Raw genomic sequence first — 21,517 nt, 5'->3', positions numbered from 1 at the left:
AGAAAAATGGAAAAACTACCCGAGAGAAATTCAAGCGATATTCTTTTTTTCGTAATCCCCAAAATTGCGCTGTAATTTGCAGCCGTTTGATATTACAAAGGACAATCGCTCCTTTGCTTTTATCGAGCCATTCGAAAGAGCCACGAGATTCCTTCCTTCCCATTCTCTTATTTTGTTCGTTAGAACAGAAAACTGTATATAACGACATGGGCTTTGTCGTCAATTTCATCCATGTCATGCCTTTCGAAATGGTAAATGGCGAAATAGATGTAGACATGAATGATCAAAACTGGGCTGAAAATGAAAATGAGTAAAAAGGCATTAAGCTGTCCTCCAGCGCCATCTAGAGGACAGCTTATTTCTCTTTTACTCCCATCTAGGTGTATTCTGCCTATAGTGCAGTGTACGCAGCCTGAAGTGTCCCGCAAACCAACACCTGCTATCCCACCAATGAACGCAGAACGTCCAGAGAGGGCCTGCAAGCAAAAAGCCATTGTGGACGCTGATGAATCCGGCGAGGATCGACCGCGTCGTGGCCGGGGTCGCGCCCCCAGGAGGGCGAGGAGAGAGGATCCAGGCCCCTCGGCCGAGGCTCAGCCACCACCGCCAGGGGCCGCGACGGAGGTCGACGACGCCGCCAACGAGGAGGAGGAGCTGCCGGCAGAGGTGAGGAGCCGGACACTGCATTCCTCGATCTCGCAGCCTTTGTCGACAGTGCGCCGCTCGGGGCCATCTAAGACGAGTAGTGGGGCGCTCTAACACCTTTGGGAGTTCCTAAGGTGGGAACTAGTGAGAACGTGAGTTCCTCGAACGTAGGAGACATTTAGAACGCTGAAGGTGCACAATGAGCCACATTGCACGAGCGGAAGCAGACCCGGTGAGCTGCGTATTTTTGACGCTGTAGTTTTCGCTGAAGGCCATCGAGCACTGGACACAGTGACAGGGATAACTTGTCCGAAAACTCATAAAATATTCGCCGTTCCTAGGAGTACAGAAGTGTATGTATGTATGTATGTATGTATGTATGTATGTATGTATGTATGTATGTATGTATGTATGTATGTATGTATGTATGTATGTATGTATGTATGTATGTATGTATGTATGTATGTATGTATGTATGTATGTATGTATGTATGTATGCATGTATGGATGTATGCATGTATGGATGTATGCATGTATGTATGTATGTATGTGTGTGTGTATGTATGTATGTATGTATGTATGTATGTACGTATGTATGTATGTATGTATGTATGTATGTATGTATGTATGTATGTATGTATGTATGGATGTATGTATATACGTATGTATGTATGCAATACATGCATGCACTTATGTATGTATGAATGAATTCATGCATGCATGTATGTATGTTTGTATATATATATGTATGTGTGTATGTATCATGGTGTGTATGTATATATGAATGTATGTAGGGGAATCGCGCCCAGTATATGACGGCACTGCTCTCCGGGCCAAGAGATCAATTAGGCTCAAACCCGTGGGGATAGCATTTTTATTGGCCTTCATGCAAATGAACGCGGCGGTTAATATTGACGACGTATAAAAAATGGATAGCCGCGTCATTTACCAGGAAAAAAAAATCCTCTCGTAGTGGTCGGCAAAATAAATGACCTGGCTGGCTCCTTGTTATCTTTAGAATGCAGTGCTTACAGCCTTAGTGAACGTAGTGACGCGGGTCCTAGCATTTCGCCTCCATCGAAATTCGACCACCGCGGCCGGGATCGAACCCGCGCTTTCGGGTCAGCAGCCGACATAACCACTGAGCCACTGTGGTGGCTGCATATGGAAGGTTATCTCAGATTAAGAATGGCAGTTTAGCAATATCCCTCAAGAGAAACTTACACAAGAGTTGTATCTTACCGGTACTAACTTATGGTGAAGAAACGTGGAAGCTAACGAAATTCGTTTAGCTTCAGTTGAAGGCAACGCAGCGAGCTATAAAAAGAAAAATGACGGCTGTAGCATTAAGAGATCGGAAGCGGATGGAGTGGGTGAGAGAACAAACACGGGTCAGTGACATCCTGTACAAAATCAGGGGGAAGAAATGGGCTTGGGCAGGGCATGTAATGCGAAGGAAAGACAGCTGCTGGTTATCAACGGTAAATGAGTGAATTGCATGAGAAGGCATTCGAAGCAGTCGGTGGCAGAAAGTTAGGTGGGCAGTAAGAAGTTTGCGGGGATACGGTAGTCGCAGCTGCCAAGGGACCGGGTTAATTGGAGAGACACGGGAGAGGCCTTTGCCTGCATTGGGCGTAGAGATGATGATGGTGATAGCATGGCAGTAGCGTCTATAAGAAGTTTATAGACACTGTCTAGACCATCCTCGTAAGGGCACAACGCTTGTTAACGACAACTTTCTATCCGGTCGGCTCGTCAGCGTGTCTTCTCCCGGGGTGCAGTGTAGGCCCCTACAGAACATGTTACCCGGAAGTTCGCAGTGCGTGTTCACGTTCATTCTGCTTACAATTTGCCGTTGTTTCTGATTGATCGACCAAGCAAAGGCAAGTTTATTTGATTGAATTCGTGAAAAATGCTAAGGCTATCAGTGTTTGCTGGTTCGGGCGGCGCGCAAAGCCAAGGACTGGTAGAAGTCAGGACCACCATAGCGCTGCCAGAACCGACGATGTAAAACCAAGCAGCCCTACAGAAGGCGCTTCGTGGTATTTGCTGAACGCTCGGGAAACGATCCGCTAATGTTATGGCAGTCTTTGGTTTACGCCCCGCGCATGGTTGTTATACGTGTAGAATATCGATATCGGTCCTGCAACGCATGCCAATTTCGCTGATACCTCCGCACAGTCTCCATTCTCGCGGGAAAAGCGCTCATCGGCTAGTGCCCGCAAAAAATAGTCTATAGACTGTCTTTTGTCATTTTATAGACTCTATTGCCTTCCTATAGATATTAATATTTGTTTTTCCGCAGTCTATAGACACTGTATAAAATTTTTACCAAACATGCGTGGCCTCATGTCTACAGATTATTTATAGACCATCCGTAGGATTTGATTCGCCTATAGACTACTCTATAAGATTTCTCTATAGAAAGGCTATAGACTTTATAGGCAAAACGTTATGGAAAGCCTATAGAGTGTCGAAAGAAATTTTTGCAAGAGGGCCCATCTTAAAGGAGCAACTCTCTTAACTACAGCCTGAAGCTACGGCTGAATTCCAGGCAGACGATTCCTCGAGAAGGCAGAAAAAAAAAAATTCGCGCCTCATATCGCAGCAAAGGTCTGAAATCGCTCACGCCCGCTCTTCTCATCTCCGGCGGGCTTATTATGGGAGCAGGTGGGTTGGGTGTGCCGTTCCTAGAATCAATGGGTGTTGGTTTGAAACTAACGCCGTCCGCCACCGATGCAGCGCTGGTTGTGCTTCTGCCTCGTTCACGAAATCCTCCGCCAGCCTAAGCCTCCTGGCCGAGCCCTTCCCGTCTCGGCCTGTTGTGACGATAGAATTATTGTTCGTGGCTGCATGTAAGTAACCTAGGCTGCAAGTCAGAACCTCTAGTCTTAGTCTCTCATCCTCGCCTCTGTCCTACGTGCAGTTCAACGAAGACGTCATGGACGAGCTGGCCCAACACTATGTGGACAATATCCTGCCAGACCTCTCCACAGTAATCTCGCCCAGGGACAGGGAGTCGTCCCTGCCCAGCTGCACCTCCCGGGCTCACGGCGACTCGGACGCCGGGAAGCGACGCCGCGGTGAGGGAGACATGCACCACTTTAGAACGCAGGTTTTCGTGGTCACTAGAGTTACTGTATTATAAGTACCTAGAGTTTGGCATAGGCCTGCCAAGTTGCAGCAGAAAGCGTCGAAGTCATGCGGCAAAGCCGTACATCATGTCTGCAGGAGACGCGATACTGCGCAACTCGGACGGGGTAATCACCGAGCGATTACCATCCGCTGTCTCATTCGCGCATAGTTTACCGTGGACGCTGCTGATTTGTATAAATATACCAAGTGAGAGCCTTCGGAAAGCTCGTCTCGCTCTGCGGCTTTGCCGCATGACTTGGGATGCTTTCTGCTGGCAACAGGGCCTGTCTTCAAGCGGCATAGTGCAGCCCTTAACACGACTATTACTCTAACAATGTTCTGTGAGACGAGAGTGATGCTTATCCTGCTCCATGGGACTTCGACGGTGACGTAAATGTCCCGCCAAGGGGCTCAAAAGCAGACCCTGTGGTCTGAAACTTTTGACCGACCCTATATTTTAGAAAGTGTAGTGGTCAACAACAACTGGCGCGATCTGTAGGCCACATTCTGCGCGAGTACAGCGCTAGTGATAGCACATGCTGTTTCAAAGGCGCTACAAAGGCCTGTGCAATAGTTTCTCCGCTCCCTTCGACTGGTTATGACGGACAACTGAAAATCTGTGCTGTGTGCCCAACGTTCACAATTACTAGCGGTATCTTAAAATGTTCAGCGCCACGCGCCTCGCCGTGGTAGCCACGCAAACTAAAATCAGGTGCTCAGATCGTCTGGACTCACGCGCGGGCAAGTTCACCACCGCTGCCAACGCTGCCAAAATTGGAGGGGGCACTTAAACTCCGCCTTAGGGGTTTGACATGGTATCTATAGTGGGTTAATGCCCATGTATACTGAATTGCTAATTCCTACTTAAGATTCATAGATGGCGGCGAGTCCTCATATACCACTACCAGCACAGTGACACAGCGGTTAAACGATGTGCCCCTGCACTGGCTGGGGCGTTTTCTATCCCAGCCACCCGTCAGGATATTGCGACCCATGTAGCTCTTCCCGGGCAACCTCTCGCGCATCTGTTGGGAGCCCAGCTGAAGCGGTTGCTAGCCAAGAACAACTCAAGGTCGTTTGGTAGTCGCACCGCCACGAGCATAGGCGACGAGCCGAGCTCGAGTAGTGTTGATTTCGCAACAAAAAAGAGCGGTGATAGCACCTTGCTCCCGCGCAGTTGGCAGCGAAGGTGCTTTGTTCGCGCCGCACGGGTTCGAATCCCAGTCGCGGGAAAATTTATTTTCTCTGTTTATTTAGTCAAGGTCAAGGCTTCAGTGGAGAATCGGCTTTAGCAGCTTTGGTCGTGATGTAGAGCTTACGCCCTGAAAGGCAATAAGAGCGCGATCTGGTTAGACCTCACGGGCAAGTGCATTAGCTATCTCATTCCACTTTGTTACTGTGGGTCGAAAGAACGAAAACTTGTTTGCTTTAGCGAATGTAGAGCTAGAAAATTAGGGCCGGGATGCCGAGTTTGTCGAGCAAATAACGGCGTTCAGTATCATGAGCTCTTCAGACCGAGCTCTGCGCCTATTACCTAATAACGAAGATGAAAATTACAACCTAAACTTTCTATTTAGAACTTCAGATCGTTTATTACAAGCTGACTGGTTACAAGTTTACGCGGCTCTTGTTGTACATTGGGTTTTGCATGGTACTCTCGTTGCTTTAGAAAGTTGTGGCGCTTATGGAAATGGCGCATAGACTTTAAACACGAATACACCTATGGGAGAGTAAACGGTGGTAAGCTGTCTACAAGCGGGCACTCTTTTATAAAAGGTAGTTCGGTGAAGGACAGCTTACCCCTTTTCTACTCCTTACTGTTCAGAGCGCACCCTTTGCATGGCATTTGAATGGCCGCAATGTGTCACGTCTCTCCTTGTGTAGCCAGGGCCGAATTTGTGATGGGCGCCCTCCGCCCCACTTAAGTCCGGCCACGGAATTGGGCAGACTGACAAACTAAGGAGGGCTGTCTTGGTTGACGGAAGGAGCTCAACGCGCAATTCTTGGCTGCTTTTCGCGTGTAAGGAAACACTTCCGCTAAGCCTCGAAGTGAACTCTAACCGTGGAATCACCTGGCGTGGTCGGGCAGCTTCTTCAGCGCCCGGCAAGCGTTCCAGAAGCTCCCGCAACATGGCGAGCCCCGAAGACAAGTGCACGGTGCCCAAACTCCCTCCGGGTTCCCTGGCTGAGCTGCTCCCGGCTGGCACCGAGGTTCGCAGGCCTCCGGGAAAACTTGTTCAGCTGGTGGCACAGGTCATCCACGAGAGTCCGCAAAGGGCGCTCCGTGTGCAACATGTGTACAGGGCGCTCCAGTGAGTCCTTTGCTCTCTTTCTTTGGGAGGGGAAGGGGTTGTGGAGGCATCCGGCTTGAGTGCGAGCAGCGGCTGCTGTAACGACATTTGTGACTCAGTAAAAGCCGGTTCGATTGCCAGTTGTGTATCAGTCCATGATCGAGAGAGGCTGGGCAGTTGGTTCTTGGTAATCACAAAGTGAACAGGAGAGGTGAAATCCTTGGGGTGGTTGCCATCGTTTCGACAGGAGGACTTGTCTTCCCCAGACGAAGAAATGTTGGCAAGCACTACGAGGCTTTTTCTTCCCTTGTTCACTTTAAGGTAGGTGTAAACCGGGGGTTCACGTTGTGGTAGGTGTATACCGGGGCTTAGGGCGCTGTCATAAGACACCGTCCTGTACGCTCCTGTGAGCCTGTGCCCTGCACAGGACGGTTTTGGCCGCTGCTTCCACTGGAATGCTACAGTCACCTTTCTCATAGTGAAACGAAAAATTTCGCTGTGGCTTAGCTTGGGTAATCCCGGTAATTGCGAAAGCAATATCCGTACCTACGCCATGGTTCAGCTGGTAGTGTAGCTGGTGGTGGTGCTTTTGGTTAGACTTGTGGTGATGCATCGGTTATACAGTCCAATCCAATCCAATCCAATGTAATGTAATCTAATCTAATGTAATTTAATCTCATCTAATATAATGGTTTGGTTTGGTTTCTGGGGTTTAACGTCCCAAAGCGACTAAGGCTATGAGAGACGCCGTAGTGGAGGGCTCCGCAAATTTCGACCACCTGGGGTTCTTTAACGTGCACTGACATCGCACAGCACACGGGCCTCTAGAATTTCCCCTCCAAAGAAATTCAACCGCCGCGGCCGGTATCGAACCCGCGTCTTTCGGGTCACCAGCCGAGCACTATAACCACTGAGCCCCCGCGGCGGCCTCATCTAATCTAATCTAATCTAATCTAATCTAATCTAATCTAATCTAATCTAATCTAATCCAATCCAATCCAATCCAATCCAATCCAATCAAAACCAATCGAATCAAATCCATTCCAATCAAATCCAATCCAATGCAATCCAATTTAATACAATAGAATCTAATGTAATCTAATCTAATGCAATCTAATTTAATCTTGCCTAAGGCCGCCGGTGGTGGCGCCGCCACTACTCGCAGAGGGCGCAGATGGCCGCCCAGCTCTTCGGCGTGACGTCACGCAGAGGTCATGCGAAAGGTCATTTCATGTGCACCGCCGTCGCACGGCAAAGGCTCGGAAGTGAAACTAGTAAAGCTTTCGCTTTAAAAGGAACAGCCTTCAGGATCCGTCGCCAATGAGCTTGGTTAGGAGCCCGCCGTTGAAGACCTTGAGGCACACAGGAATGCTGCGTGTGCTAAGTTGTTTAACTAGGAATCAATCTCGGCCGCGGTGGTCGAATTTCGGAGGAGGTGCAATTCTAGGGGTGCCTTGGGCTGTGCAATGTCAGTGCACGTTAAAGAAGCCCAGGTGGCGTAAATTTCCGGCGCCCTTCACTACGGTGTCCGTTATAGCCCGAGTCGCTTTGGGACGCTAAACCCCCATAAACCGTAAATATATTTAACTAGGAACAGTTAACTGCTCGACGAAATTCCTGTGTAGAGGAAAGGGCATGAAGGCAAGACAAAACCAGTGGTCGTTAAATGGCAGAATAAACTAAAACAGATGCCATCCACTTTCACTACTTGTTTTCTCATGCCTTCAGTACATGCTGCTAAGTCAACAATTGTACTGGTGCTTTGAAATTGTTTATGCTGTTCAGTCTGAGTCACCCTTGTATAGGAACGTATTAACCTGGAAGCAGACACCTGCCTACAGGTGCGAGGTTCTTGAGGAAACAAGCGCCGAAGTAGTGCCCTACAAGTAAGGCGGGCACAATAGATTTACGTAAAGAACAGCGGCTGCTGCGCTACATAAGGCTGACGACGACTGTGCCTGGCCTTAGCCCCGTCAGTGGAAACAAGGAGCGGTGTGCTGTCTGTCCAACCTTTGTAGCGAAAGCGACACTAGCCACGAATTTCCGATTTTGCTTCGGCGGTTCTTCGAGGAGGCACAGAGACCGACCTTGAGCCGTTCCCTAGCAACTGCTGCACCTGGCGGACGCCGCGCGCTAAGCCACTAATGCGAGCTAAGCCACAACCTGTTATTTGTCTTAGCTGTCCCTTTATAACGCGTCTTTGATATATAACCAGCGTGAACCACAAACTCAAGAAGGCGTTCGGGTTCGGAATTCCTGGTGCACGTAAGAGGACTGTGAAAAAGCAATTCAAGTAAACGAGGACACCGACACAAGCTTTGTTCTTGTCTAAGACCCCATTTAGGGTTAGTGCGCCTGCGCGTATATGCAGATGAGTTTTGCATGCTTGACAAAGTTAAACCTACCGCCTTATAACACCCAAGTCCCTTCTATAGAAGCGGCGTGAAACATTTGAAGGGAAAGGCAAAACCCAGTTCGCTGCAGTTAGCGCTTGAAGTCTTGCTCGTTGTATTCTGCGACGCAGTTTGCGGCGAGTGCTGATCGCTTGACCGCAGATAAACCTCGGGCGCCGGCTGTACAGGGTTCCAATCCCGGTTCCGGCGAGGGCTCAACTGTTTTCTAGGGTCTACGGCTCTCTCACAGGTGGAACACAGGGAGAACGCATGCTCTCGAGCCCCTATTCTCGAAATGCACTCAAAGTAGACGTGTCCACTTAGGTTCACACTGTTTGGTTGAATCCCCTAATGCGGATTTGGCTGCAGTGGGACCCCAGCTGTGACCCATCTTTCATGTTACGCGATATCGGCTGAAACCCCACTTGCCACGAAATAAATCATGATAAACTAAAAGTGAATATCACAAGGCTTGGACTATGAGGTTAAATATCAAAGAACTTCCAAACGAGGAATCCACGGATGAGTATGAATTAAAGGGGATCAGACCATCTGTGCAACTAACGCGATGGGGGGCGGCGTAGACAGCGTCTGTCGCTTTTGGTAGAAAAATAAAACATGAGGCTACAGTGTATACCAGCGCGTGTATTGGCGCTGGGAGACATCAGTCCTCATGTAATCTTCCCGTGTGTCGCATTGCCATAATTCTCCCGCTTTGCTGCTCCTCCGCTTTGCAGGAACAGGTATCCCTACTTCAAATTCATGAGCGCCAGTCAGGTGACGTCCTGGAAGGTGAGCAAAGCTCCAAGACGGAGTTCAAGATCTTTACTGACATATCCCGTGGACGTCCTGAGGACGTTCAGTTGGCGTTTAGTGACCATGCCGTGCGTCAGAATGTTTGAGTTGAGACGGCGGAAAGCGATCACTGTCCTTAGAAGATAAGAACTGTATCAATAAACAAGAACTGCAGTGTGGGTGTGTATGTGGGGGGGGGGGGGCAGTGATTACAGAGATGTGCACAAACTAGGACATCGAAATTCGAATATGAAACTTGAGTAAACTAATTTCGGATGATCGATATACCATAAGATCTTAGGTATATCGGGAAGAACAGTGGCTTGTAGGTGGGTAAGCAAAACGTTTAACGCGTGGTTTGTGCATACGCAACAGCGGTAAGAAATACAAAGAAAATGTGGACTCGATGACCAAAACATAACTGTACCCTTAGGCATTCAACCTGAAGAGAGTTCTACACGGATTTTCGACTCTCTGTAACAATCGATTGCACTCCTCTTCGTGAGCATACTGAACTTTGCTGGGCAGCAAAAGACGCAGTTTTCGTTGAGAAAAGTGGTTGTAAAAAAGGAAATTTTTCCCACTACCCTTTTAAAATTGTTCACACTGTTATCGTCAGTTATGAACTCAACTTCAATATTGCCTGCTAGATGTGCATGACTACGTAGCAAAGGCTAGAGAGACCTGGAAAATAAAAGGGGTGACGTTGTCATAGTTTCCGTTTGAAAATGGCCTGTCAGCGACATTTGTATTTAATTTTTCATCTTTTCTGGCTAATAAAGGATCCGTTTCCAGCAAAAGGCGCCAACTTTTCAATAGACGGCTGTAATCTATAGATACGGGCCGGTTTCAATTCGGAAATTCTCGAGGCCCGTGATCAGTGCGATGTAAGTGCACGCTAAAGATCCCCAGGTGGACGAAATTTCTACAGCCCTGCACTACAGCATCCCTCATAGCCCGAATCGCATTGGGATGTTAAACCCCATAGGTCCAAACCAAACCATTCATTGCACGCTGACTGAACGGCTGTGTTTCATAATGCTTATGCCATCTTCATCACGATTAGCGGCAACACGAGAGCACATGGGTTCGCTTGCCTCTAGCGCATTTTAACTGGACCGCCAGGAACCAGCGTATGTGCGCAGCGCGCGCATGACATGCACTGAGCACATATGCACTAGTTCCTAGCGACGTCGCTATAATGCATTTGTAGTAAGCGAGGCTGCGTGCTACCGTGTTCCCGCTAACCACGATGAAGATAGTAGAGGCGTCCCCACTAACCTGTCAAGGAGCGCTCGAACGCCGCACCGGTACGCATTGGCGGTACCTGAGAGCGGGGTAGGGCTGGAAACATCACCATATCGGGCATGAACGTTCGCATGAATCACGGCTTACTGGTCGTGTTTGTCAAAAACTCGCATCCAGCCCGGCAGGCGGCGACGAATGTCGCAAACACACCGCACCGCTCCAGTGCTCCATAGACAAGTGTGTGGACATATCTGCACCTATAAGAACGGCGGCCGCCTGTTTGAAATGCGCTCTTGTGTCCACTGTCGCAGAGCTCCATACGCCACGCACTTTTCCAAAGATGGTTCGTCAAGGTGTACCCACCAGCGGCAGACCAGGCCGGCGCGCGCACCAAGAGCAACTTCTGGCGCGTGAACTACAGCGAAAGGCAAGTGCGCCTGCGCAGTGGTGAGCTCCTGGTTGGTGGAATGCCATAGCATTAGAGGTCTCATCGTGCAGACAGTGTTACGCCGTAAGCTAAATTTCGCCCCGCTGATGTGCTGGAAGGAGGATGCGACACCAGGCCGGGCGATTCCCGTTGGCTGGAATAAAGTGACGTCAGCGGACGGGAGGACTGCCGTCCATTTGAAAGAAGAGACGTCACCAGATCGGAACTGATGTCACTTCCGGCAAACACAACAACAGCCGCTAATTCTGTCGCGCTGTCTACACACAGGGGAATTAGGCGCCCCTGTGAATATTTTTCTTGTGCCAGTTAGACGAGGCATTTTCGGCAAGTAAAACCCTTATCCTTTAATGGTTTCTATCTCACTTGTTCGCTTGTCTTCCGGCCTACTCGGCACCCGGTGTGTGAGAGCTAAAGGGCGTCCCGTTATTATCGATATCAACCACGAAAAAAGGAAGAGGAAATTTTTATTTTCCCTGTCTCGTTTTTTTTAAGCCCAACAATTCGTAAAGGAGAATTCACCGCGGCCATCCCTGCAGCTGCAGATCTTTTTGACCGAAACGAGTTGCGAAACTCGATGGCCGTATTCGCGAGAGGAAGATGATTGCCTCTAGTTCATTGGTCAACGTCGGAGGCATTTTAAATAGACAAAAAAATACACGCACCGAACACACGGCAGCAGGCCAGCGCCCCCACTCATCTTTTTAATCCCCTTACCGTGTGTCCGCGTCCTTTTGAGCTAGTTTCTATGACCAACGGCAGGGTGCAGGCAAGGAACCGCTAGCCATTGTGGCGCATCACTCTCCTCCTCATTGTGTGTTGGTGACATTTAACTCGGGCTACCGTCTGTGGCCTGTAGCGCTAGCACTCGTTGTGAGGGGGAGAAGTGTGACGACGTGAAAAGGCATGCTCGAATTTCGGTGTGCCGTTCGCCAGACTTATACAAACACCAGTGTTCTTTTTTTCATTTGTTAGTAACCTCGAGGTACTAGTGGAATTGCACAGGGGAGCGGCATATTGAACAGAAAACAAGAAACTGGGCAGTAAAGCAAAGTGAAAATTACTGTACCATTCTGCGATGTTGACTAACGTATTCCTAAAATGTTGGCGGGTTTAACAAGGGCGACGAGTCTAGTAAGGCGGTTCAAACGCCGGGATGCGGGATGGACAAAACTGTCTGAAGAGCCCTCACAACCTGCCACTTCTTCTACCCTATCCGGTGCACAGGCCGCGGGAATGGGACATCCCCATGGAACCGCAGTCCAGGCCGGTCCAGGAGGGCATCTTCGACCCGTCGCTTGCTGCTCTGCTCGAGCCGTTTAACTCCCCTCCCTTTGCGCCATCGCCACTCCCCCAGGAGCCGCCGGTCGGCTTCGGGGAGCCCCAACAACCGATGACGTCTGTGTGGTCGCAGCACCTGGACCTGAAGCTTGGCCTGCTGACGCCCGAGAGATCTCCTCCTGCTCAGCAGCACATGCGCACACCGTACACAGTGTTGCTGTCACCAGAAACGGTTGGGCCGCAGCAGGCGCAGCCGCAGCCGAAGCAGCAGAAGCAGGAGCCGGAGCCACAGCAGCCGAAGCAACCGAAGCAGTCGCAGCAGGCGAAGCAGCCGAAGCAGGAACACCAGCAGCAACAGCAGCCACAGCAGCAGCAGCAGAAACAGCAGCAGAAACAGCAGCAGCAACAGCAGCAGCAGCAACAACAGCAACAGCAGCAGGAGCAGCAGCCTGTCGCGTGGCCGAACCCGACTCCTCCACCACCGTCAACTCCGCAGTCATACAGCGGCGAATCCTGCTGGGGCTCCCCCCGCTGGTACCTGCCCGCCTGGTGCCACGGCATCGACGAGACTTCGATTGGCTCCCAGTCGAGCCATTTTGGTGCTCAAGTACGTACTCGGCACATCTAGTAAGGTGGACAGATGACATTGAGAAGTGTGCAAGAACGGGATGAGGCACACTGTAAGGACAGTTTAAATGTACACCGTTGGAAGAGGCGGTTAAACGCGAAAGCGTTAAGGGCGAAGAGCGGGAAAGCCGGCGTTGTTGTAGTTCTTGGCGTTGTAACTGCAAAATCGTGATTGGGCGAGAGGGTAGTGATGCGTCTTTGCGCGGGCCATTCAAACACCCCTCAACGATCACAAAGAACAACAGTGACGACGCCGCTACTCAATTCCTCATTGGTCTGCAGGGCCGTGGCGTGATCCCTCCACCATTAGATAGTGGATCTAAAGAAACAATAGCAATTGCACTGAAAAGTAAAATGGTGGAGCCGAGACTCGAACAGCTGCCCGCTTGAGTCGTGAGCAGGGACGCCAACGCTGGATCACACAGGACCGTTCGCCCGACTTCGTTCAAGGGAGCCCTTGGAAGCCTTGTGTGTCCTTTGGTTAATGAAGAATTTTAAAAATAAAGCAAAACAGAAATTAAAGTAAAAAACAATGAACAGAATGAATATTTGCGAAGAGATAAGAAAAAAAAAGCCACCGGGCCTTTTCACAGACCCTTTAACTCTGCCGCGTCATGCCCCTATGGCGAAGCTTAAAGGGACTCTGTTACACCTTCCGACGACAACTCAACTCGCTCAATCACTGCACTCTGTTGCAATCAAAACCTGAGCCAAATAATACACCTCTGAACGCAGAAGAGGACCCACAGTCACGTGGTAAAATTGCCGAGCCCTTCCCGGTGACATTTTCGTGCTCGCACCCTCCTCGGTCGCTCTCACCTGTGCATACAAGCTGAGATGTAGCTATTGGTTCGATTCTTGCAGACGTACGGCAGACACGTCTTTCATACATAATCAGCGTAAAAGTAATTGTCAAAAGTTAACTATTGAATATTAGTTAACCTACCTGCAGTTAACACATGTTACCTGTATTCTGACGTACTATACTACTGACAACGTTATGCCGAAAAAGGCGTTCTGCTAACTCCAAACGCCTATTTTTTTCAAAAAATGCGTGAAGTCTTAGGTGAAGCTCTGTGTATAACGCAAGTTTGTAGTACACGCGGAGTTATTACTGAATTGCATCCGTACACGAAAACGTTTCCAAGCGGACAAACTGGTATACTCTATTTGTCCGCGTAGCATGGTAGTCTACACTGCTGAGGAACTTTTGGCTGTAGCGGAGAAGTTTTGTAGATATACCACCAGGGGACGCTGAGTGCCCCTTCTTGCAATAGTTAATATGTAGGTTCCTAGAGTTGCGCGTTTTTTTTTCCCTGCGCCGCTTGCACCTTTATTGGCTAAACTCGATCACGTGATTTAAAACCATGCATGCATTGCGGAGAAAAAAAGTTTCTTTGCATCGCTTAGCACTAGGTCGTTGCTGACAGCCCACTCGTGCAGCTACTGTTCTCGTGTTTTGCGGCATTTTATTTTGTACGACTGCACATATTCACTGAAATATCTGATCAATCACGCGCAGTTTTCTCACAACTGCTGGCCAAATCTTGAAAACGTTTGTGATTGCGATACGTGGCGTGTACAACAGACGGCGCCACCCGTCCACATGGCCAATATTCTGTTCCCAACTCATAGAGATAAGCCCTTTTTGTAGCTTACGCATTGCTAGCAACCTGTGTCATGTAGTGAAACAATAACCTGTTTAATATAACACAAGTTCAGCTGAGGGATTCAAGCGGGTGGAGCCTGTACTCGCTCCAATCACTGGACGAAGTCCGCCAGCTGCATTCAGAAGTTGAGGCTTCTGATCATTTGGATGCTTGGGAGAGCAATGTGGCGGACCTACGCTCTAACTGTGGGAACCTGTACCGTAGCTCCACTTGTTCCTTATGCGTAGGGTTCGGAGACAAGGCCCTGCAGCCAGCAGTCAGCGTCCAACCACTCGTTGTCTTCGTTGCCAGTATTCCTTGGCAGTCCGGAAAGGCAGCTGGATCAGGTGGAACTGCAGCTGCAACAGCCTCTGGGGGACCAGGAGCTGGAAACGCAACGCTTCGTCGCGACACCTTCACCCTCGATGTACCTGCGTCCGATGCAAGAGTGTCGGCAGCCTCCTGCGTACCAGTGTGAGTTCCGCGATGGGAGTTTCCCGCCTGCACTTGAACTGCGAGCACGAATGCGTCTCTGTGGGACTAAGCTGGCCTCTAGCACACTCCCTTGGTAGAGGACAGCTTACTGTTGTTTTTTTTTAATGATTTCATGTTCAGATTTTTAGCCGAAGAAGCGTTGGCTGAGTGGCTTTGGCATTCGCCTGTTGATGCCCAGGTTCCGGCAAAGAATCCCTGTCTGGACGCGATGCAACTACGCACAGAAACATCGTATGCGCTGTGCAGTTTATATGCACCTTAAAGGATCCGTGGATTTCTCAAATAATCCGCAGCCATCCACTACAGCGTCCCTCACTGCCCCATGTGTCGATGCAGCACGTTAAGCCACACGTACAGTCAGGGAGAAAAGTCATAGACCACGTGCTCCTCAAACGAAGCCGATAGCTCTGCTATCAATTGGAGGCTCGAGACAACACTTCTGGAGATGAAAGAACAAAATGTTGACTTCCACCTGCGCAAGTGTGGTCTCCGCTCGCCGTCTAATGGCGCAGCTATCGGCTTTGTTTAAGGACCACGTGCTCCAGAGACTTTTTTCTCCCACTGTACCGTCTTTGCGAAGTGTAACCAGGCAGCATGGTTGCTTCGCATTCGTTAAGTAGAGCCCTCACGGCTTCCCCTAAGATCAAAAAGTTCTTTGAGGACATGGGTTCTCCTTACCATACAGAGATTCATAGCTTCATGTCTGGAATAATATCTTGAATATACGACTGAGAAGCAAACCGTGCAGCCTGGTTACTTTTGGCAAAGACTGTACCTACCGCTACCAAATCAGTGCCAAAATTATGCCGGCTGAGTATGTTTGCTTGCTTGTGACCTCGTGAGGCGAACTTGTGAGGCGATCATATAGCAGTGTGGAATGTGAATGTACGAGAACCGCTAAGGGGCACACATGTGAGAAGATAGATAACGCAAATAGAAGTAATTGCTAGAAGCATTTAACCTGCGCACTCAGGGATCACTTAAAGGTACGTGTTAAAAAGAGTGTGCTGGAAATAGAAAGAGAATCTTTTCACATCAAGTACTTAAAAAACACACTGGATAGTTAGCTCCTTAACTAAAACTGACTAATAACTTTTCAACTACACAAAGACACACATGGTGGCGGTTCGGTTAGTGTCAATGGCGAGTTCATGGATATAGGCAACACGATGCCATATCAGTTATAGAAACAAAGAAAAAACTCGTTTCCTAAGTTTTTCTAGAAAGTCATCTACAAACAGAGAAAAATCTCATGGCTCTTTGTGCACAAAAACCTTAATCGAGCGGATGAGGCGCGAAGGAACATAAAGCACCGTTTTATATGATATTCAAAAGCAAGAAAGAATGAAAAAAACCATGCTATTTTTTATTGACGAAATATTGCCCCAATTTGGCTCTTACACAAACATTCATAAGTAGCGAAGGAAGAGCAGGAACTGTAAACTTTTCGGCACAGAGTTAGCCAACCAAGCAGACTGTCTAACCAACTAGTATCTTGTTCATCCGATAGTTGGGAATGAAATTATAGCAAAAATACTAAAGAAAACAAAAAAACTGTTATTTTTTGCCTGCATTTTTTGACATAAAACATGATTACATAAAAACTTACCATTGGTTGGTTGGTTTATGGGGTTTAACGTCCCAAAGCGACTAAGGCTATGAGAGATGCAGTAGTGGAGGGCTCCAGAAATTTCGACCACCTGGGGTTCTTTAACGTGCACTGACATCGCACAGTACACGGGCCTCTAGAATTTCTCCTCCAAAGAAATTCAACCGCAGCGGCCGGGATCGAACCCGCGTCTTTCGGGTCAGCAGCCGAGCACCATAACCGCTGAGCCACCGCGGCGGCTCGCTTACCATTCGCTTTCATTCATCCTAATTCATTGCACGGGATGGTAATAAAGGAACGAGCGTGCAAAGCTTGATTGAAAATTATTCATTCGCTTCGAAGTTAAAACTGTTTGCACAACAAGAAGGTGAGAGAAATCATGCTTTGAGAAAAACAAGATTACAGTTTTTCAGTCATTGCAGAAACAAGATCATCATGCCCTATGAAGTTAAAATTCTCCAGATTCATAGTTAGGGCACTCCTTAACTGACACGAGCTCTCTTTTGGCTTCTTTTGCTGCCCGTCTTTTCTTGTGGAGATCTTTTGCCTCACCCTTTGATTGACGCTGGGCGTTCTTCACCGGGTACTGGTCACTGGTGCGACATGCTACGAGAGTGTGGTGGCCAGGTTCGTTGCCTGCTGCCCTCAAAATATCTGCTGTACTTCTGTTGCCATCACTGAAGGACGATTCTGGTAGCATTCAAAGCGGTTGCGTGAAGCGCACACAAAGTAAACAAGTGTGACGCTAGTAGCGTCATGCTTTTAGCGTCAAATTTCCCCCTTGCGGAAATTTAAAGGATGCATTTAAAGAAAAGGAAGCCTCACAAATTGTTTTTGAATAATTTTTACAGATCAGATTAAACGAAACAGAAAATTTTCAATATACGCCGTTGATTATCGCTGAGTTATCAGTTTCTGTTATCAAACCACATCAGTTTCGGTTTCAAAACTGTTCACCACCTGTTCGAATGTTGGCTATCACTTTTGAACTGAATAAGATACGAACGTTATTCCTGCTGCAAAACATTTTTGAATGTTTCGGGATTCCCTAAATTTAAAAAAGAAAAATTTTATTTTTCTTTTTTAGATTTTTAGATGCTTACGCATTGCGTCTTTCGAATGCTTACGCATTCGCAACGCATTGCGTATGCGTAAGCATTTGTCTCTCACCGTGAGTTTTGAGTTAACTGTTTGTTTACTGCTTCGTAATCAGTAGATGTGTCTCATTCTTCCGGGTAAAGGCGTTGAGGTTGAAGACCTTATCGGTATATAGCTTTAAGTTGAAAGCCTTTAGGGTGAAGCGCTTCATATCAAAAGCAGTTACCCTAAATGCCTGTGTACTTAAGGCCTTTCCCCTATTGGTCTTTGGCTGTCTATACAATGGATCTTCTGTTGACCCTCTTATGGTTGCTATGTGGCTGTGCTGATGATGTCTTTGGAGTTTTTGGACCGTTTCGTATGGACAACAACGTGGGGTTTCGTTGGTGATGAGCCGTATAATGCACTCACGGTAATGTCTGTTCATTCTCCTCTAAAGGTAATTTTGGGAATAGGTTGTGCACGCGCACCTCGTCAGTCGCCAAACCTTTTTGTCTTGTCGTCAACCGCTGCTTGCAACACACCAGATCGTCAGGTTTCGTTGCCATCGTTGAGTTCTAGTGCAAATTCTTACCACCTATTTCTGTTAATTGTTTATTCTGCACCGCTTAATCTTCCACCTCTACCTTGGTGGGACGCATCGCAGGTTCCACCGGCTCCCAGGGCTTCTACAACGGTCAGAGCCCGCGCAACCTCGACGAGCTCACCAGGGGCTCGGACACTCAGCTTTGGAACGAGCACCTGTACGCCAAGAAGAAGTCCGACCCAGGTGCTTCCTACGGAGCGTACGGACCGCTGGCCCCGCCACCGTTCCTATGCTCGCCGCTACTTACGCACGACACGCCGGTGCCATCGACCAGCGGGGGCTACTCACAAACTCCGCCCCACCAGCAGCCGGTGCTGACTTCTGGACAGTTACTGCATTCGCGGCCGCAATTTCCCTTTTCACCTCGGCAACTGCATCAAGAGCAGGAGGCAATGATGTCTCAGCAGCAGTCCCTTTCACGACCGGGACCACCACGTTCGCGAGAGGGAACCCTGCCGCCTCCGTCTCCGAAGTTCCAGTGGCCACCGCAGGGACCCCCGTTGCCACGGGGACTCACTTCGCCCGCTCGACAAGGAGAGACGGGCCGATGGTGTGCGGGGCCAATATCATGGCCGCGATCTGGGCCGCACAATTTGCCGCATGCGCCTTACGCACGCGAGCCAGTGTTTTTGGCGATCGCTTCGCCGAGGAGGATCTTCGTCGCCGACGACGGGACGTGGTACATCCTGGGGTATCCGGCGTTCCCCGAGAGCCACGATTACTCACCCCGGGTCGCGTGGTATTGGGAAGACTGAATTCCCGCGGACAGCGGTGCACGATGGCCGAGCCTGCTTCACCTCAGGGCGGCGCCTGGACGACGGGCCGCGGGAAAAAAAAGAAAGAGTGCTGGCGCTTTTTTTTTTTTTTCGGAGCACGGGTGGTGAATCCGTTTGCCGAGATAGGTATCTGTCCTTGCGGTTCTAGGTAGAGCGGCGGTTAAAAAGTGTGACTTTGCATTTTACGCGCTTTTAAACTTTCCTTAACACTGGGTCTCACAGCCGGTGTTCGAGTCTCGCGGTCACTGTGCGATTATTAGCGAAATCAGGGTGAACTATTATAGTTCCGACCCTGACCCCATGGCGATTTCATGCGCCGCTCCGGAAACTCTGTAGTCGTTTAGGTTGTTTTATAGCGTCTCTGCGCGGAGACAAATTGGAAGGTGGTGCTCCATCACGGCCAGATAATGGCAGCTTTTTCCTGCATTAATTGTTTTTAGTCTTTCTGATTCTTTTGGTACTTCTTTTATCATTCTTTGCCATGCATCAGGTGAATTAATTTCTCTACTTTACCCTTATCTTCATGTGCCTTAATTCACTCTTCAGACTGCTGCCCATAGATATATAACACGTTTCTGAAGTAAGAGCTGGCAGTGACGAGGTTCGGCCGCTAGCGATGTGCCGGTTCTGAAGTGTTCATTGTGTGCAGTCAGGTGCTGAAATTTTGGAGCAATTTTCGGTTTCCGCGGGCTCGCTTTCTTCTTTGGGTCTATGTTGTATTGTAGTTGCATGACCTCAGCTACTTTTTTAATTTATGTTGTATTATAGTTGCATCACCTTTACTACTTTTTTTTTAGTTTTTGTATTATAGTTGCAAGACCTCAGCCACTTTGTTTTTAGTTTTCATGTCGGATGTTAACATGGCCCGTGGCCGTGTTCAAAATAATTACTGGCCATTTTTATGCCGCTTAATTCTCTTGTTTCTTTTATTCGTTTATAATGCTAAACAACATTTATCCATAATGCGCCAGCATGACGTCATTTCTTTATTTCCTGTATTTGTTTTGTGCAGTTTTGTGTATGATATGCTTGGTTCGTATGTGTATCTGCTAAGCAATGCAGGCAGAGCTCGTTTTAAAGAATAAAATTTTTAAAATGAAACAAAAGGCTGGTTTTGTTTTCTTGGCGACGGATTTTCTCTGCCGGAGTACCACTTAAAGGTCACTCGGTGACCTCTTCGGCAACGTTTTGAGCTGATAATTGCATTGCGTCCTCTAGAGCTTCCCCCTCTCTGATACGAGGATTCGCCAAGCTTGGCGCAGAAAGGTATTTTACATCGGTTTCATAATCTTCATCGGGTTCGCGACTTATCTCTAGCCAACGCGGCTTCGTGACGATCTCTGTCGCAGGGGTCGCTAGAAGTAGCCCGCGGCGCCTCCAGTACCGAGTCGAAGAACCTGTCCCGGTGGCCGGTTCTGGCTCCATGTTTCTGCGATGTCTAGGTTGTTGTTCCGACTGTAGGAAGGATGACAGGGAAAGTGAACGGGCCTGCCGACTGGCTCGGACTGAGGCACACTCGCTGCCACGTGCAGACAGAGGAGAGTTGAAAGATGTGAGAGGAAAGATTGAAAGAAGAGACGCGCGTCGCAACAACCGCGTCCGCCGAAGCGACGACGCCGGCTGTAACAGACACCCCAAGCCGCCGGCGAGCGCTGGCCTTTATTCAGGAAGAGTGAACCACGTGGTTAGTGCGTCGCAAAACTGGTGAGAGGGAGGGGTTGGAGCGGCGGTTGAGGCAGCGGCGGAAAGAGCGGTAAACGCTGCGACAAGTCATTTGGCATAACGTCAGAGCTACACCTCCAACGAGCCTCCAGTTATAGTCTGATACAACTTAAGTCTGGAGTGAAGCTCCGCCCACATTCAGCCTCCGCGCACAGAATTCCTCCACGACGAAAAAATAGTCCGCTGCTTAAACGTTTCTTGTTACCTAAACAAGAAGCTTACGAAAAGAAACAACTCATCGTCTCTATAATTCTGATACGTGTATTGTTTGATGTAGTCAAAGATTAAAAAGCTGATTTCGTTTACTGTTGCAATTGACCAGCGGAGTAACACAAGGCGCCGCGCACCACGGCCCAGTGTTAGCAACTGCTGTTTTTTAAAGTTGTATCCTACTATAGAGGTCAAATCCAAGCACATTCGACCTTGAGATTTGCATTCGATAAGTGGAGCTTTTCGCTACAAAAACATTTGTGGCTGCTATGGGATATTGCTGCACGTGAAAGGACTTTAGGTAGTTGTCGAAAACACTACGCATCCCTCCGATACGGCGACTCTTTCTACATGCCGTCATGGCGCCGAACACAGACTACTGCAGGCTGTAGTTGTTTGGGTTCTGGCAACACGTGGCAGACGCAGCTAAAATCACCTCTAGTTTGAATTTGAACATGACAAGTGGGCCTATATGCGTCCTAGTTTCTTTTACGAAATGCAGCAGGCTCTTG

The 21,517-nt window shown here is 48.8% G+C and overlaps 1 protein-coding gene across 1 annotated transcript; it reads left to right on the top strand.

Annotated features, from left to right (window-relative positions):
- Nucleotides 1–450: 450 nt before the first annotated feature.
- Nucleotides 451–20,277, top strand: LOC149366268 (uncharacterized). Its single transcript, XM_089570022.1, has 8 exons — nt 451–666; nt 3,572–3,728; nt 5,870–6,092; nt 9,202–9,256; nt 10,819–10,934; nt 12,180–12,840; nt 14,758–15,077; nt 18,326–20,277. The coding sequence occupies exons 1-8, from the start codon at nt 451–453 to the stop codon at nt 19,050–19,052; spliced, it is 2,475 nt and encodes an 824-aa protein (XP_089426148.1). The 3' UTR covers nt 19,053–20,277.
- The last annotated feature ends 1,240 nt before the right edge of the window (nt 20,278–21,517 follow it).

This window comes from Amblyomma mixtum, chromosome 1, assembly GCF_055824585.1.
Source record: "Amblyomma mixtum isolate Tamu chromosome 1, ASM5582458v1, whole genome shotgun sequence".
Classification (NCBI taxonomy): Eukaryota; Metazoa; Arthropoda; class Arachnida; order Ixodida; family Ixodidae; genus Amblyomma; species Amblyomma mixtum.
The sequence above is the reverse complement of the archived record's forward strand: the minus strand, read 5'-3'. Positions and strand labels throughout refer to the sequence as shown.

Coding starts and splice junctions, on each gene's coding strand:
- LOC149366268 (XM_089570022.1), top strand. CDS start 451: ATGAACGCAGAACGTCCAGAGAGGGCCTGCAAGCAAAAAGCCATTGTG. Junction 9,257..10,818: donor GTCAGGTGACGTCCTGGAAG/GTGAGCAAAGCT, acceptor CCACTGTCGCAG/AGCTCCATACGCCACGCACT. Junction 10,935..12,179: donor CGCGTGAACTACAGCGAAAG/GCAAGTGCGCCT, acceptor TCCGGTGCACAG/GCCGCGGGAATGGGACATCC.